Below are 18,859 nucleotides of genomic sequence, written 5' to 3'. Positions count from 1 at the left end.
CCACTCTAATAACAACAGCAGCAAAGAAACCTGAAATAAGGATGGTGACTATTTGGTCCCCAAATGGAAGAAAACACTCACGCATCAGACTTTTTGTTTCTCTGAGGTTTTGCCCCCTCTTTTTCATTCTTTTTATTTTAATTAATAATGTACAGATTCCTTGGTGGTCAACATTAAAACTTGTTAAGAAAATTGCACTGATAAATCAATCACCCACATGAGGCAAGTCCTCCCTGGGTTATTCAAAGTGCTGTGGGGGATTGTGAAGAAAATAAAACTGTTTCCTGGTCGTAGGAAATTTACAGCTTAATTGAGGAAATAAAAGTGACATAACTATCCATAGCATTAAGAATGAGTAATTTTTTTAAAAAGGTGAGTGGGCTGCCTGAGTGACTCATTTGGATAAGCGTCTGACTCTTAATTTCCATTCAGGTCACGATCCCAGGTTGTGGGATTGAGCCCTGTGTCAGGCTCCATGTTGAGTGTGGAGCCTGCTTAAGATTCTCTCTCTCTCTCTCTCTCTCTCTCTCTCTCTCTCTCCCTCTCCCTCCCCTTCCACCCCCACCCTAACCCCATTTGCATGTGTGTACTCTCTGTCTCTCAAAAAAAAAAAAAAGATGAGTAAGAAAAACCCATGATTATATATGATAAGTTAAAATGTCTACAAATATATAGAAAAGAGACGCTGATTGTCTTTGAGTGGTGGGATCAAGGGTGATGTTTTTATATTACTTTTCTGATTTTCCCAAACTTTCCATAGTGAACTTCTATTATTTATGTTACAATTAAATGTAGTTTTAAGTATATGTATATACACACAAAGTGTGGAATATTGCCTGCTGCTGAGAAGACAAAATGTGAAAGCCTCCTTGTAGCTTGTCTAGGAAAATGTCAAGCTTTGTGATTTCCTGTGGTGAAATTAGACTTTTTTTCTAGAGGGAAGGGAGAGGGCATTTCATTGTAAAGATGCATGGTGTGGGGAAAAGAGTAGAAATGGAAAGAGTAAAGAACATCCAAGGAAGACCAGTAGGTTTTCTCTTACTCTAGTTGAGAACCTCAAAGTCTAGCTCATATCTGTGGTAATTGGCAGTGTGGGTCCACTAACATTGTGTGCATATCTCTCTCTCAGCATCTGTCACACTGTTGTGTGATTTATCTGCTTCCCCTGAGGGCCAGTAAACTACAAGACAGCAGGGATTTTTGTCTTCCTAGCTTCGTATTTCCTGTACATGGCACAAGGCCAAGGCACGCCATAGATGCTCAAAGGTGCTCAATCAATGTTTACTGAATGTTCTTGAATGATACTGGAAGAGAAGTCAATAGTTGTATAGGAAACTATCAAATGAAGAAAGCTTTACCACTAATGATTAGGGGGTTTTAATTAGATAAGAATATCGTGACCTTTTATAGAGAAGAAAATGAATATACAGTCAGGGGCGTCATGAGAGAAGTTCCTGCAGCAAGACTGGTAAGAGATGGGAAAGCTCCCTGAACGATGGCACAGGTAAAGAGGGAGAAGGGAAGAGCCAACGATGCCAGATAGTTGGGTGACTAAAATCTTCTCAAACTAGCTTTTCTGAAAGCCAAATTAAAAAGCAGATGAAGAGGAGGTTGAATAACAATATCTACTTTGGTTATTCCTTGTTTCAGACTGCATAGACCAAGAGCCCAAAGATGGCAGCCCTGGAGAAGAATGTGATGGTGAGAAAAGAACCCTCCCCCCCCCCCCGCCGCCTCCAGCTGTGAGGTTTAGTTTAAGATATGTGAACCTCGTGCTGGGATGTACACTTTCCAGGTTGGGAAAGCCATGGTGGGAGGTGGTAGGGGGAGGACTTCTTAGGGCCAAGCCCAGCCTCTGTTAACTCACAGCTTTATGACCTTGGGCAAGTGACCTGACTTCCCCAAGCCTCAGTTTAATCATTTGTAAAATGGACATAATAACTATATGTACCCCACAGAGTTGCTGGGGAAGTGCTTACAAATCTTACCATAATTCCTGGCAAATAGCAAGCTCTCGGTAAATAAAAGCTATTTATTATTATTTTTACACATACAAAATAAGTAACAAGTTGCATAGAATCACCATTTCTTCCAATTTTATTGAGATATAATTGACGTGCAGCATTGTATAAAAGTGCACAACGTAATGACTTGATGTATGTATATATTGCAAAATGGTTATCACAGTAAGTTAATAGCTATCACCTCACATAGTTAACAATTTTTTTCTAGTAATGAGCTTTTAAGACAGACTGTCTCAGCAGCTTTCAAATATACAATACAGTGTTGTTAACTATGGTCACCATGTTGTGCATTACATCCCCAAGGCTTATTTATCTTATAACTGGAAGTTGGTACCTTTTGATCCATTTCACCCATTTCCCCCACTCCACTGCTTCTTTTTAAAATGCTTCCTGTCCAGAGATCTCTCTTGGGCAGAATCTGCATCCCTCCCTGAGAAGTCCAGGATTGTGATTTTTGACTGTGATGATCTATGTGCATGTTAACTGGGCTTTAAGCCCTCGTATTCTGTTTGCATTCTTGTGGCTTCAGTCCACGGCACATTTGCCTTTGATTGTGGCCCCTACAGATTGTGACAGCTGTGTGATGACACTCTTGAATGACCTGGCCACCATGGGTGATGAGCTCCACCTGGTCAAGTCTCAGCTGCAGGGCCTGAGTGCCAGCACCGGCACTTTGGAACAGATGAAGCACTTGGAGACCCAGACCAAGGACCTGAGGGTAAATACCCTATGCACCCAGCACAATGCTGGGTCCAGAATCGATACTTGGGGTATAGATGCTGAATGAATGAATACCCCTCAAGCAGGAGACAGAGAGGTTGACTCCATTTAACGCTTTTTCTGATCCAAATGAAGACTAGATATTTACTGGTGGAAAATACTAGTGAACATACGAAACTAATACTCTAAGTGAACATTCTTTTTTAAAGTTTATTTATTTATTTTGAGAGAAAGAGAGAGAGTGAGAGTGAGAGAGAGAGAGAGAGAGAGAGAGAGAGCACAAGCAGGGGAGGGGCAGAGAGAAGAGAGACAGGATCCCAAGCAGGTTTCACTCTGTCAGTGCAGAAGCCCGAGGCGGGGCTTGAACTTGCAAATCATGAGATCATGACCTGAACTGAGATCAAGGCTGAATGCTTAACCAACTGAGCCACCCAAGAGCCCCAAGAACATTCTTTACTTAGTGAATGATTCTGGGCTAATTTTTCTTCTAGAGCCCTTAGCTGAGTATCTTGCATTCAAAAGAATCAGATTTGTATTAAATTGGTATTACTTCTCTAAATGGTGGAATTCTCTAAATGGTGGGCCTGGGGTTTTCTATGTTGGAAGATTTTTTATTTTGGGATTTTTAAAAAAATGAACCATAAGTTCAATCTTTAAAAATAGATATAGGACTGTTGGGGTTATGTTTCTTCTTGAGTGACATTTGGTAATTTGTGCCTTTCAAATACTTTTTTCATTTCATCTAAATTCTCAAATGTATTGACATAAAATTGTTTATAGTTTTTCTTATTATCCTTTTAATACCTGAAAAATTTGTAGTAATACCCTCTCATCCATTCTTGATATCGATAATTTATGTCATCTCTTTTTTTCTTGATTATTCTGGCTAGAGGTTTATCAGTTTTAATGATCTTATTTTATTGATTTTCTCCATTGTTTTTCTATTTTCAATTTCATTGATTTCTGTTGTTATTCATATTTTTTCTGCCTTCTGCTTGCTTTGGGTTTAATCAGCTATTCATTTTCTAGTTTCTTAAGATGAAAGCTTATCTTACTGATTTAAACCTTTCTTTTTCTAAATCAGCATTTAATGCTATGAATTTCCCCCAATGCACTACTTTAGCTGTATTCCACACATTTTGAGTTGTTGTGTTTTCATTTTTATTCAATTCAAAGGATTTTCAAATTTCCTTGGGACATGTCTTTGACCCCTGAATATTTAGAAATGTGTTGTTTAATTTCCAAACTGGGCATTTTCCAGATAACTTCTTGTTATTGATTTCTCACGCAATTCTGTTATGGTCAAAGAGCACACTTTCTATGACTCCAGTTTTTAAAAATGTGTTGAAGTTTGTTTCATAGCCCAGAATATGGTTCATCTAGGAGAATATTCTATGTGTGCTTGGAAAGAGGGTGGCCAAGAGGATAAGTAATAGGGCTAAAGTCCCACAGGGCCAGAGGCAGGCTCCCTAGAGGAAACTGAGGGCATTTCTGCCTCTGAATGGAGACTGAAAAACAATCTTGAAACTGCCCAGTGCTCATTGTTGAGCAGTGAGTATATGAGAGACTAGGAAAGCTACAACCTTATGAGCCAAGACCTGGATGGACATGATTCACAAACCAGGATCTGTACTGGAATGTGATATCCTCAACATGACCATAGTGTGCAAGTCCTAAGCTGCCAATATAAGACCTGGTTCTGGACTAGAGGATCTAGGGTGGGAATGGCGATGACCGTAAGATCATTGGTTAGGGCACAGAGAGTGCGCAGAAGTGGAGTTGCGGGTGTGTGTGTGCAATATTTACCTGCAAACATTGGGAAGAGACAAGTAACAATACAAAAGACATCCAACAAAAGCAACCACAAGAGATGAGTTCCCTTTAGATAAAATTAAAATTGGGACAATCTGAAAATTACTTTGCAGAGTAACAATTCAATAGAAGGAACAAAAAATTAGAATACTGTTAAAAACACTGGAAACCAAACAAGAAGAGGTACATATGAAAATATTCAATTAAAAATTATGAAAATGAAAAAAAAAATTATTCATTGAAGTAAAAGAATTCAGTAGAGGAGGTAAACCCTAAACTGGACATAGTGAAAGAGGCTTTGGGGAAAGTTTAAGAAGTGCTGTTAAAATGAGGGCTGATTCCAAACCCATTAGTGCTTATAGCTGAGTACACAGTTGACCCTTCAACAACATGGGGGTTAGGGACATTGACCCCCTGCACGGTTGAAAATCTGCATATAACTCTTGACTCCTAACAGGCTACTGTTGACCAGGAGCCTTACCAATAGCATAAATAGTTAACACCTATTTTGTGTATGTATTACATATTGTATTCTTACAATAATACCTAAGGTTTTCTAATTTTTTTTGGCATTTCTAGGTTACACGGTCCATCTGTGAGTTTGTTTTAAATTGTTGCAAATCTCCAAAAGATCTTCTTACATATTTATTGAAAAAAATCCATGTATAAGTGGACACAGGCAGCTCAAACCAGTATTGTTCAAGAGTGAACTTTATATAGCAAAAAATAATACTAGAAAAATGGCTCTTTTTCATCCCATCAGGGTAAATTTTAGTCCATGATTTACAGGCTCTTAATATAGAGAGGAAAAAAGCCATTATGTTTTGAGAGAAAAAGAAGCCCCTGGAGTTACTCTGATGTCATGAATATAACCCTGCACTTCTTCAATGAAGGGCAGGGAGCCAGCATTTCAGTACCTGTCCTATGTGCCAGGCTCTGTGCTCAGTGCTTTATTTATGTCTTACAGAATCCTATAAGGAAAATAGTCTTATTTTCATTTAACAGGTATGTTAAAGCTAAGTAACTTGCCTACTATCACACAGCTTGCACATGGCGGGTTCTAGGACTCGAACCAAGATCAAATTCCAAAGGCCATGCTTTACTCACTGTACGTATTCTACTAACACTCCATAGAATGACATGCCTCAGTTTTCCTGTATTAAAATTAAAATGGAACTGTCTTCTTCCTAGATCACACATACACTGTGAAAATTCCTTAGGAAGAAGTGTGAGAAGGAAAACAACATTTTTCAATGTTCATATGTATGTGACACTTGATAATATCATCAAAAAACCCAGCAGCTTAATATGACAATCCCCAATTTACTGATGAAGGAGATAAAACTCAAAAGCGGCAGACCTAGTGTTTGGACCTAAGCTATAAAGCCTGTGTTGTTCCCCCAATGCTGGCTCTGTCACATTGCAAGTTAATAGTATAGGTAATAGCAAGTTAATAGGAGGTAATAGTATAGCTTTTTCCTGTAAATTTCTTCAAGATATTAACAAGTTTTTTCCCAAAAAAATTGAAAATAATCACTACTCTAGAGATTATGTGCAGAAATGTCACCCTCTAAAAGTAAGGAAACTGTTTAGTATCCAAAAAAACAGGGGACCTGGATTCTGATCCTTAAGCAATCAATGATCATCCCTACAGCATTCAATTAAATGAGCTCTCAGTTCCCTTCCTGCTAAAAAATTCTTTGAATCTGATGGTTCCTTCACTAAATTAGCCTCAGGCACTGCTTTTAGTATTACAATGTTAAATATAGGTTAAAAACAACTGAGCGTTTTGTAGAGTCTGGAAAGTAAGATATCGGGTAAGTGGTATCCTCATTTCTGTAAGGTTCGGTTACTAACTCAAGGAAAGTATCTCTTGTCTTTTCACGGTTATAAGTTTATTTTAGAACCATATCACAACTCACATCAGAAAGTAGATTCTTCAAGTAGCTGATTTCAAAGAACCAAATCATTTCCTGTGGACCAGCATCGGGCTTGCTAAACGAATCTTTCCATATCACCACCGGGATTACCAAGTTGATAGGACTTGCTCCAAATTTCTGCTCTAATGTGAGATTAATTTTGCATTTTACTTTCAGAATCAGTTACTCAACTACCGTTCTGCCATTTCAAATCATGGATTAAAAATGGATGGTCTGGAAAAAGAACTGAGTAATCTGAATCGAGAGTTTGAAGCTTTGCAAGAAAAGGTAATGTGTTAGGTCAATAACGTTAACTTTTTGTTGTTGTTGTTGTCCTCAAAATATTGTTAGTTTCCCCCCCTCCACCCCCGGATCAACATAATTTGTTAGTAATCAATTTATTTTTCATATAGGTTCAAATAAATTCTAGAAAAGCACAAACATTACATAACAATGTTGATCGGACAACCCAAAGCACAAAGGAGCTGGACACAAAGATTAAAAATGTCATCCGGAATGTGCACAGTAAGGAGTTACTCAATCCAATTAAATATTTTTTTTATTACATAGCGTGTTCCGTGCCCCCATGCTCTGAAAGAATTTCTCCTTAAGAGTTCAATATTATGAAAAAGATCCTGTAATGATACTGAAAAACTAATATGAACCTTCCATAAAAATCCCTTTTTTTTTTTTTTTTAGTAGTCTACTGGAGTCCAGAATTCCCAGTTTAATAAACTACTCGATATTTCCTAGTTCTCTTGAAGCAGATCTCTGGGACAGATGGGGAAGGAAACAATGTGCCGTCAGGGGATTTTTCCAGAGAGTTGGCTGAAGCAGAGCGCATGATGACAGAGCTACGGAGCCGCAACTTTGGAAAGCACCTGAGAGAAGCAGAAGCTGAAAAAAGAGACGCTCAGCTCCGTAAGGATGTTCCCAAATCCTTGTATGCAACCCATTCTAATGGGCTTGAAATACAGTGTGCAAAGTGCAATATCAGGTCCCCAGTACGGGTGGCTAGGTTAGTCATTTCAGCGTATATGACTTTTATTTTTTATTTATTAAAATTTTTTTTAACGATTACGTATTTTTGAGAGAGAGAGAGAGTCAGAGCGTGAACAGGGGAGAGGCAGAGAGAAAGACACAGAATCTGAAGCAGACTCCAGGCTCTGAGCTGTCAGCACAGAGCCCGATGTGGGGCTCAAACACACGAGCCATGAGCTGGTGACCTGAGCCGAAGTCCGACACTTAACCAACTGAGCCACCCAGGCGCCCCGGTGTTCACAACTTTTAGAGCATGGTGTGAGAATGGGTAGCTCCTCCAGGCTACCAAGAGGTTGTGGAATATAGCATCTTACCGTCATGCAAGAAAAAAAAAATAGATTCTTCTCCTAAGATGACAGCACTGGTATTGCCTTTTCCTTATTAACTGCATTTTTATTCTTTCTTCATTCAGCTCCATTCAGCTTTCTCATTATATCATTTTTAATGGCCACCCCCACCAGCCCAGGGGTCTTGAATCACAAATCGATATTAGCACTACTATTGCAGGAACCAAAATCTGGTGTAGTAGAAATTAACAGAATATCTCTGAAGGTTTTACTTAGGAAAAATGCCTCATTAGTTCAAAACTGTGAGAAATAGAAGTCTGGTGCATATTTTTTCAAATACTGATCTTTCTTCTCCGGTAAAATGATGTGTCAGTGGTTAATATGCAGATGGTAGCAGTTTTCTTTTAGCATTTGTATGGTTTAAATTTATTATTAGTCTTTGCTTTTGACGGAGGAGACAGGGTTAGTTTGCAGTTAGTAGTATTTAGTAGTAGTGTTAGTTGGTAGTGTTAATAGCAGCGTTAGGAGCACATGCTCTGTCCTCTGCAGATCTTGAACGTTCAAGTGCCAAGGCTGATTGGTCATGCAACATTGGGTCGGTCACCTAATTTCTTGGGCTCTCCATTTGCGTATCTGAAACATGAGACTGCTGTCATTGTTTTCATGTGGTTTTGTGTGCCCACATAACCACAGCAGGTGCTCCATAAATGTTAGTTTCCTCTCCCATTCACTTGCAAGTTCAAGGAAAACCATGAAATGAGGAGAAACTTCATTCTTCCTCTGTAGACTTTATAGCTTAGCTTAGAGGTACCCCTCTCTCAAGTGGAAAACAAAAATGTGTTGTATTATAGTGCTGAATCGGATAAGGAGCTGGCTGGAAAACCACCAAGTGGAGAACAGTGCACTTGTCAAGAACATACGGGATTCTTTAAATGAGTACGAGGCCAAACTCAGTGATCTGCGGGCCGCACTACAAGAGGCAGCTGCCCAGGCAAAGCAGGCCACTGGCCTCAACCGAGAAAACGAGAAGGCTTTGGAATCCATCAAGGTGGGTTCACAGTCAGAATCTGCCCACTTTTCTTAATGACAAGGATGAGGGGGGCAGGGATCTTTACCATTAATAAAGCGGCAGAGCCAGACACCTGTCTGTATGTCTGGTCTGTGCACACCTGTCTGTACGGCAGATGCTAATCAAACAGGAGTAAGGGATTAAATGCAAAACCAAAGTTATTCCTCCTCCCCAGTCACCAGAATGGATTGTGAACTTAAACCACAGGGAAAGCAGAGCAAATTGCTTTAGTCCTGCCCCTGGCTGACAGAGTGCTGGAGGAATAATGTTGCCAAGTAGATGAGAAATTAAACCAATATTGTTATAATTAAATCAGAGTATATAATATATGCTTTAAATAACTGATTTTTTGTGTCAGCTGTGTAAACATCATTATCATAATCACTGATAAGGGCATTTTAAGCCATTATCTTACAGGAAATAGATTAAAATACAGGCCTCATGCAGGAGCTGCAGAGACAGAAGCTGGAGCTTGGGATTCTATAGTATATTTTTTCAGGGGTGTACACTGTATGCTGAAACAGCAACATAAATGTGAGGCGTTATTAAATGACAGTAACATCAAAGTGGAGTAATGTAGGACTGACCCCCCAAAAGAAGAACTTGTCAAAGAAAACAAATAATATCTTAGTCGATGGCAATATGCTTAATTCCCAAGGCCTCTTTAGACGGCTGTTGGAAGTCACTGATGATGCCAAGGGAAGGGTGTGTGATCCGATTTTTATGGGTGTGTGAGCTTTGGCGGCTCCTAGCTTGGCCTTCTCAGATCCCATGTACCCTCTCATTGAAGCGCCTCTCCAACCTCACGGGGCCTGGCATGTGGGGCGTCGCGATGATGGGTGCTGCTTTGTTCAGGAAAATCCCTCATGCTGCCTCACAAACCAGAGCTTACTTACCTTTCCACCTCACTGGCCCAGTTGCCCCCAGTTTAGAAAGCTTCTGCAATGATGCGAACTATTGTTTCGTTGGCATGTAGTTTGAGGAAACCATGACAACACACCCACGCGGCAAAGTGAACTGATTTCCCCGCACTTTCTAGTTGCCTAGATGATCTTTCGGTTTCAAGAAAACATTATGACTCCGAAACGACTTCTGTGCTGTTGTGCAGTAGATATGCCTGTGCTTCCTGGTCGTATACCATGTAGTTCAAACAGATTCTTCTTCTTCTTCTCTCCAGAGACAAGTTAAAGAAATGAATTCCCTACAGAGTGATTTCACCAAGTACCTAAGCACTGCAGACTCTTCCTTACTGCAGACCAACACGCTGCTGCAGCTGATGGGGAAAAGCCAGGAGGTAGAGGCAAAACTTGTTCTCTGAACACTGAAAAACATTCAGATTCTATATGAGGAAACTATGAACTGGGTTAACATTTTTTTTTTCTGCAATACATGTCTTTTAGATGGAAGGAAATAAACCAAGATGTTCATTACCGTGGTGCTACCCTTGGGGCGTGGGGGGTGTGAATGATGTGTCCTCTGTATGTCTATTTGTATTACTTAATTAGCCCACAGTGAGCAGATGTTGCTTTTGTGATAACAAAAAAAATTGGAATGCTGTTTTTAAAATATCAGGCATGCTTTTATTAGCAGAACTTATTTAGGACTCATAATAGGTTGACCACATTAGCAGCCCAATGGGCATTTTGCAAATATCTTTTGTTATCGCTATTTCTAGAATAGGAAAAAAAAACAAAACATTTCGGTTTAGTACAACTTTATGCTAATGATGACAGTGTGCTTTTATAAAATTTATCAGAAGGGGTACCCACCCTAAGAAAATTGTTCAAATGGTGGTAAAACTTGCAAAAATGTTATCAGTGCCACTACTGAAATAATGCATCCTGGGAACATGAAGTTTATGACAGAGTTTGAGAAAATGGTATATACATTCTTTGCTTAAAGTGACACTGTCTCTGTTTACTTGAAAAAAATAGGAATATGAAAAACTAGCTGCCACTTTAAATGAAGCAAGACGTGAGCTAAGTGACAAAGTGAGAGAACTTTCTCAGTCCGCCAGTAAAGCCTCCCTGGTGGTGGAGGCAGAAACGCACGCGCAGTCTTTACAGAAGCTGGCAAAGCAGCTGGAGGAGTGAGTGACCCCCCAGGTCTAACCGCAGGAGCTGCTGGACCTAGTGTGAAAGCCTCCCTGACTGAGCTGGGGCTCCAGAATAGGGCAGGGGGGCGGGACCCAGGGCCCGGTCCGAACCCAAGCTGCCCTGGGGGTGTGATTCCCAGATAGATCCTTGCCAGCGCAGGTCTCCATTTGCCAGATGAGGAGGCTAATCAAGGAGGCTGGGAGGGGGAGGTGAAGGGGCCTTCAGCCGCAGGCAGTGGAGGCTGTTGGAGCCCTTCACCCACACTGTCTTCCAGGATCAAGAGGAATGCCAGTGGGGATGAGCTGGTGCGCTGTGCAGTGGATGCTGCCACCGCCTACGAGAATATCCTCAACGCCATCAGAGCAGCGGAGGACGCGGCTGACAAGGCCACTAGCGCGTCTGAGTCTGCCCTCCAGGTGGGCACCCGCACTGGCACCTTTTCTGGATGCACTCTGGAGACGACTCATTGTCTTACTTTCTTTTCATATGCACTGAGGAATGTAAACAAGCCTTAGTTTAAAAAAATTTTTTTAACGTTTATTCATTTTTGAGACAGAGAGAGACAGAGCATGAATGGGGGAGGGTCAGAGAGAGAGAGGGAGACACAGAATCCGAAACAGGCTCCAGGCTCTGAGCTGTCAGCACAGAGCCCAACGCGGGGCTCAAACTCACGGACCGCGAGATCATGACCTGAGCCGAAGTCAGACGCTTAACCGACTGAGCCACCCAGGCGCCCCAACAAGCCTTAGTTTAAATTAGAACTTATTATATAGAATAGACTTGAACTTGCTCTAGATGTGGATCGTTTCTGTGTTTACGTGACTGTTTTGATAGATGTAGCGCAGTTTTAAAAGCCATTTGTGAAACCAGATAGAAATTCTACCGATTACCAATGTTGAGCCAAGATGAATAGTGTATCGTGCTTCTTTCTAGGTATGATTTTAGACCATGATTAAGTATTGGCATTTCACAAAGAAGAGGGAAATTTTTGTACGCGATTTGGTAACCATTTATTTCCTGTCATTTGCCTTAACACCTGGGCATGTCTTGGAGTCCTGTGTGATCTTACATGTACCATATAATATTGCCATATCTAAGAATAAAGCATAAAATATTAAATATGAAAGAATTAGGGGATAGGCCTTCTTGAAGGTTAAAGACTTTTATCTCCCAAATATTAAAAACTTAAAAGCAACTCTTCTCTTTCTTCAGTTATTGAAGAGGGTATTGTACAAACAACAGGGAGAGAATGAGACAGGTATCACATGATTTGTTAGTACGTCACCAGGGAAGTGTCTACCTCCCCAAGCCACATATATCTATGTACAGCCCTAACTGTATCTTTTCAGGAACAGTCCTTTTAAACTTCCCCCTTACCTTTGAACCTCATCCTTTAAAGATTGAAGATAAGGGCTTTTAGAGTAGGATGAAAAAATCTTACTCCACATTTCCTAAGGAATGCTACGTGCTTAAGGCTGGTAAATGGTTTGCTTTCAGACGGTGATAAAGGAAGATCTTCCAAGAAAAGCAAAAACCCTGAGTTCTGACAGTGACAAACTATTAAAGGAAGCCAAGCTAACACAGAAGAAGCTACGGCAAGGTATTGGAGCCTGGCGGGGAAGGGGAGGCTGGGATAGCCAAGGGTTTGAAAACGTCCTGTTAAGACCAGGAAAAACAGCAAATTCTGGAAGCAAATGTGTGATATATTTAATAGATTTGATGTTTCCGCCCAATATTCTAACATAATACCAAGTTAACTAGAACCTCATGAATATACATAAATCTCAAAGGTAATCAGTGACAATGGCATTGGGAACCTACACAGCATAGAGGTGTGTGCAGGGCTGGTCTCTCATTTAAGGCCCAGATAATAGTTTCAGGTCACCAGAGCTTCAACGTTTCTTAAGTCCTAAAATGCTAGTAAGTAAAAGTACCAAAAATTACTACTACTATGAAGCATGAGAATTTTTGAATCATACATTTTATCTTTGAAAATTTCCCATGTATGTAATTTTTTACAAAACAATTAAACCATCTCAATCTCACCAAATTCTGGTGTTCTGAAAATGGTGTTTCTTGGTTTTCTCCGGTCTCTTGTGTTCATTCATGGCCAAGAAACTATGTCAGCATTTTTGAGTGACTAGATGCCTTCTGACAGTAATATTTATCTTTTTTCATGTTTAAAAATTAAATACATGAAAAATTACCTACCAAAAATATGTATTAACATAGAATGATTTGCTTAGCAAATTGCAGGAATTAAAATTTCCTGATGTGACATCTGTTCCCTTTACAAAGTATAAGCTAAGAGGTGAGGATTGTTTTAAGTAGGGTTAGGATGCTAACTACATTGATATTTTTTCTTTTGTTTTCTACCAGCATGCTTCTTTTTACCTTTTGATCCCCTTCACCTCCCGGGGGCTTGGGCAGCCCCTAATAGGTTCCTTGTATTTGGGGAGTGTTTTTAGATTGCACATATAAGAGAGATCATAGGGTATTTGTCTACATTGTTATTTAAATCAGTCCTGGAATCACAACTTAAACCGTGTATCATCACTTTGGCCTCAAAGCATTCACTGGTCATTTTCCATTACCTCAAAGTGGCAATGTTATCAGCTAGGAATGTCTGTGAACTCCCTCCCTTTCACTGAATCCCCTTAAATATATCAGTTTGGAAGTGGACAGAAACAAACAATGCCTACTTTGTGAGTGCATTTGCTTGGATGAGGCTGTCTCAACAGCACTTCTTTATTATACTCTGAAGAGGCATCATTCATTCATTCACTCATTCATTCAATAAGTATGACTAATATTAAGCCCAGACTAGAGCCAGACAACGCACATCCCTTTCCTTCACTAAGCAGAGACGTTTGCCCTGACCAAAGTGGAAGTCGAACTGCCCCTAAATGACTAAGCCTCTCACTTTGTTCATGATGCATTTCCAAGCAGCTGGATGCCACAGGCTCAGGTATACTCCTGGCCTCTGGAACTGGAGGCCCCTGGAACTGTGGGTCTAGGCACCTATAGTGAACATCTCTGAGATTCAGGTCTGCTCAATGCTCTGCAGATGCTGGCTACTTCAGGGGCCACCAATACCAATGGAGGATCAAAATCCATAGGGTAATTGCCTCATGATGCTTTATTTAATTTTAGAAATCAGTCCGGCTCTCAACAACCTACAGCAAACTCTGAAAGTTATGACAGTTCAGAAAGGATTGATTGATACCAATATCACTGCCATCCGAGATGACCTTCGTGGGATACAGAGAGGTCAGTATCTCCCTACCCACCGTACTTGGCTTCTTTTGTCGAGCATTCAAGATACTTACACCTCCCTCTTTTTGTGTGCTTTAGATGACATCAGTGATATGATCAGTAGGGCAAAGAGCATGGTCAGAAATGCCAACGACATCACAGATGAAGTTCTAGATGGGCTCAACCCTATTGAGACAGATGTGGCAAGAATTAAGGATACCTATGGGAGCACACAGAGAGAAGACTTCAACAAGGCTCTCACTGATGCAGATAACTCAGGTATCAAGCATTCTTCAGACAGGACATACTATCCATTTTCTCCATTGTTATGCACTTTGGTCAGTTTATGTGAATTCTTCCCTGATAAAGTCTGAAATTAGAAATTAAAATATTAGAAAACCGCTTCACATAACACCTTCAAAGAATATGGGTATTCTATTAGAAAGTCTAGGTGGGATTTTTTTTTTTTTTAACCCATTGACGTTGGTATTGAGTTTCCCTTTTTTAGAGTGGAGATATAGGTCCCTTAATCATGAGGTATTAAATTACGATTGATATTAAGGTTCAAAAAATAAAGATTTATCTTCTTCTGTAGTGGTTAAGAAAGATGATTTGATATCTAGACTGCAGGATAGAATCCACGATGTATTTAGGAAAGGTATCACCTGACTGAGTCATCCTGTCCAATATTTGGGACCCAAACGTAACACTTGACAAATGCTGTCAATGAGAAGATCTGTATTTAACCTTTTCTCAACTCACAATTACAAGTTTCTGTTCTGTAATGTCATCAACAGTGAAGAAATTAACCAACAAACTGCCTGACATTTTGAGCAAGATTGAAAGTATCAACCAACAGCTGTTGCCACTGGGCAATATCTCTGACAACGTGGACCGTATCCGGGAGCTAATTCAGCAGGCCAGAGATGCTGCAAATAAGGTAGGTGTGTCCCCACATTGCCAGGCACTAAGCCTCCTTCTTTGAGAGGTTAACACATTCATCAAGAAAGGGAAGGCGTTTGTTTACACGGAAACTGGTTGTCTTTCTTGCTCTAATTCTTTAGTTGTTTGAAATGTGAAAGTTCACTTCCTCCTGTCATCCTTCAAAAGTGCACATTACCTTCATGCCCTAAATGATTTGGTATGTTAGGGACCTGAAGCAGTTTCCTCCCCACTGAGTTTATGCAGGCAGGAAGAACAGTTCTCCTCCACGCCTCACCTGGTGAAGTGTTATTGCAAGTTCAGGTAGGGTTCTGTGAGCAGAATGTGCTGATATGATGCTGCACAGGACCCACTTTCTTGTTATAACTTTAAAGTTATAGAATCCACCTTTATTGAGGGTGGAGGAATGGTTCCTATCAGCGAGGGCAGTGTTCTAAACACAGGATTATAGCAAATTTTCTTCACTGGAATGCAAACTCATCAGCCTTTGTTATTTTAACTTGACAGTTACTTGAATTCCTGACACTTCTCTATCAGAATTTGTTTTGGCCTAAAATAATACTAATGAAACATCTTGCTTTTTTCATCCACCCCCTGTGAGATATTTGCAGACAGAGGGTTGAGAAGCCAAGTCAGAGTATCACTACCCTAAAGGCACTGTGTTGATTTCTCGGTTCACTATTTTTAGAGAGCCCTGATGCACTCATTTTTAAGGACTGTAATAAAAGCAACCATAACATGTAACATATTAATGGGGAATGATTCCTTAAAGAATTTATTTAAAAAATATTTTTGAAGTATTATATATCTACTATGCGCCAGGCACCATGCTAAGTGTTTCCACACGTTAGCTCATCTGCACAAAAACCTCCTAGTTGCAACTATGATAATAATAGCGATTATCATTTCTGGCACAGAGAATTAGATGCACTTCTCATAGACCCCTGGCCTATAAACAGGAAGAACATGGATGCTTTATTACCCAGCCCCTAAAACAGCTTCATGAGTTTATAATCCAGGTCTAGGAGTCATGCACACTCCTTTGCTCTTTATCATAACTGGGAAAGATAGAGCTGAAAGGATTCGCGTCAGAGGCACAGGCTACCACTGCGAGCACACCCCCTTTCCTCACAGGAGAATGGTTAATGCTCTAGATCTTTTCCCTCATAGGTTGCTGTCCCCATGAGGTTCAATGGTAAATCTGGAGTTGAAGTCCGGCTGCCAGATGACCTAGATGATTTGAAAGGATACACATCTCTTTCTTTGTTTCTCCAAAGACCTGAGTCAAAAGAAAATGGGGGGACTGAGAATATGTTTGTGATGTACCTCGGAAATAAAGATGTAGGTATTGCTTTGACATTTCTCTTGTTTTTAAAACAGTATGGTTTGGGAATTTTTTTTTTTTGAATGTTGGTTATATATTTGCTGACTGACCACCAAACTTAGTGGTCAAAAACAACAGTAAATATTATTTCATGCTGCTTCTATGGTACAATGTTCAAAGTAGCTTAACCCAGATGATTCTGATTCCGGGTCTCTCTAATGAGGTGTCTGTCGAGATGTTGGCTGGGGCTGCAGGTATCTGAAGGCTTGACTGGGGCTGGAGATTTGCTTCCAGTTTGGCTGACTCACACACCTCGTAAGTTAGTGATGGTTGTCGGTAGGAGGCGTCTTCCATGCCACGAGGTCCTTTCCGTAGGGCTGCTAAGTGTCCTCATGACATAGCAGCAGGCTTCCCCAGGAATGCTGTTGGGATGATCGAGCCGCCATCACCCTAGGGAATGCCGCTATTTGTGGGTTGAATTGTGGCCCAAAACAATATGGTTTTGGAGGCGTGTTGTCACCAGTGTGTCATAACTTCCTGGCTTCCATTGGTGTAGCAGGAGGGAATCCCACCAACACATCAGCAGACTCTACCACCTCTGATGGCACCACAAGGGGTCTTCCATCAATCACAGACTGTTACCTGCTGGCCTTATCTGATGGAGAGGCCTTGCCCAGTGGGTTCAGCATGTGGTACATGTGTGTGTACACGTGAGCACGTACACACCAGGGGTTAAAGATGAGCACCCCTCCGTACACAACCGGGGCGGCAATATCAAGGTTTCATGGAAATCAACAGCGCTTCTTCCTCACAAAACTGTGACCCTGTCCTTGTCAGAATGCCCAGACCCTTAAGTCTGCAGGGGTGGGACCATGGGTGGATGAGGACCAGAGTGAAATGAAGCCCCTCCTGCCTAATTAATGCCCATCTCTTTTTAATTCTAAATTCTTCAAACCACAACTGCTACAGACATTTTTTTTTTTTTTTTTTTTTTTCAACGTTTTTTTATTTATTTTTGGGACAGAGAGAGACAGAGCATGAACGGGGGAGGGGCAGAGAGAGAGGGAGACACAGAATCGGAAACAGGCTCCAGGCTCCGAGCCATCAGCCCAGAGCCTGACGCGGGGCTCGAACTCACAGACCGCGAGATCGTGACCTGGCTGAAGTCGGACGCTTAACCGACTGCGCCACCCAGGCGCCCCTTTTTTTTTTTTTTTTTTTTTATTTATTTATTTATTTTTTTTTTTTTTTTTTGCTACAGACATTTTGAACAGTTCATTTTAGCTTTTAGTCCCTCCTCTTAAAATATATTTCTTCAACTTAAGTGTCAGAGGAAAAGGTAATCACTGGCTGGGTTAGCATACAATGGCTATGGGGGAAAAAATGTCTGAAACATTGTTCTGGAAAATTCTAGTCAGTTAGAAAGTTGGCCGTCATTAGTGGATGTGGTATTTAAAGATTCCTAAAACTGACACTATTATTAATCACTCTCTCATGCTTTGAAGTATTGGTACTTTATCTGTAGCTTTGTTATGACATGACTTTCTGCTTTGTATTATAACAAAACACACATTACTTTATTCCTTCAAAATATGTGTGCCATCTACCTACAAGGTGCCACATCCTGTATTTATGATAAACAAAAATTGTTTCCTGAATGTAAATTTCATGTTGTGTATATATTTTGCCACAATTTGAAAACTTCATATGTATTCTAAGGTGCTGTATTCTAACAGAGAAGACAGATACATACGTAGCTGACCGTGATAATACAGGGTTCTAGATGTTACAACAGAGGCATAGCAAAGTGCTAAGAGATCATTGCATGGTACAGGGAGAACAAAAATGGCTTATCTCCCTTACCAGACTAAACTCTAGTGGAGACCTGAGTTCATATCTGGTTCATCTTTATGGCAAGTGCTTGGCAAATATTTGGAGATTTGGCCAATGGGGGAGTGAATACATGAGTGCAATAAACCAGGAGCAAAGACAGTGCAGACATTATTAATTAAATGTTCTGTCTGTATCATTCTGTACAAGGAGGTACCTCATTTATTTTGTCTTCCCAAGTCTTATTGTGTAAAACCCATTAGATATTTGAAATACACTCTCCTGGGATGGGGAGTTCAGAGAAACAGTGTGCGTGTGAAGTACACTAAGGTGGCCTTTCTGTCTCCAGGCCTCCAGGGACTACATCGGCATGGCAGTTGTAGACGGCAAGCTCACGTGTGTCTACAACCTGGGAGAACAGGAATCTGAACTCCAAGTGGACCAGAGCTTGACGGAGAGCGAAACTCAGGAGGCGGTTATGGACCGGGTGAAATTTCAGAGGTACAAGTCCCATTGACCACTGCTCTTTGTTAATCTGAC

The 18,859-nt window shown here is 40.7% G+C and overlaps 1 protein-coding gene across 3 annotated transcripts in view; it reads left to right on the top strand.

Annotated features, from left to right (window-relative positions):
• LAMA3 (laminin subunit alpha 3) overlaps positions 1–18,859 on the top strand; it is a 276,218-nt gene that overhangs the window by 219,101 nt on the left and 38,258 nt on the right. For all 3 annotated transcript variants that reach the window (XM_058692496.1, XM_058692495.1, XM_058692499.1), the window contains 15 exons: positions 1,651–1,701; positions 2,591–2,742; positions 6,653–6,763; positions 6,889–7,000; positions 7,229–7,396; positions 8,655–8,851; positions 10,050–10,166; positions 10,807–10,961; positions 11,243–11,384; positions 12,466–12,568; positions 14,122–14,238; positions 14,323–14,502; positions 15,021–15,163; positions 16,336–16,506; positions 18,669–18,820. In XM_058692496.1, coding sequence (XP_058548479.1) covers positions 1,651–1,701; positions 2,591–2,742; positions 6,653–6,763; positions 6,889–7,000; positions 7,229–7,396; positions 8,655–8,851; positions 10,050–10,166; positions 10,807–10,961; positions 11,243–11,384; positions 12,466–12,568; positions 14,122–14,238; positions 14,323–14,502; positions 15,021–15,163; positions 16,336–16,506; positions 18,669–18,820 — 2,071 coding nt within the window. The remainder of the gene's footprint in view (positions 1–1,650; positions 1,702–2,590; positions 2,743–6,652; positions 6,764–6,888; positions 7,001–7,228; positions 7,397–8,654; positions 8,852–10,049; positions 10,167–10,806; positions 10,962–11,242; positions 11,385–12,465; positions 12,569–14,121; positions 14,239–14,322; positions 14,503–15,020; positions 15,164–16,335; positions 16,507–18,668; positions 18,821–18,859) is intronic.

The sequence above is a fragment of the Neofelis nebulosa genome, chromosome 11 (genome assembly GCF_028018385.1).
Source record: "Neofelis nebulosa isolate mNeoNeb1 chromosome 11, mNeoNeb1.pri, whole genome shotgun sequence".
Taxonomy (NCBI): domain Eukaryota; kingdom Metazoa; phylum Chordata; class Mammalia; order Carnivora; family Felidae; genus Neofelis; species Neofelis nebulosa.
This window is presented reverse-complemented; position numbering and strand designations above follow the sequence as displayed.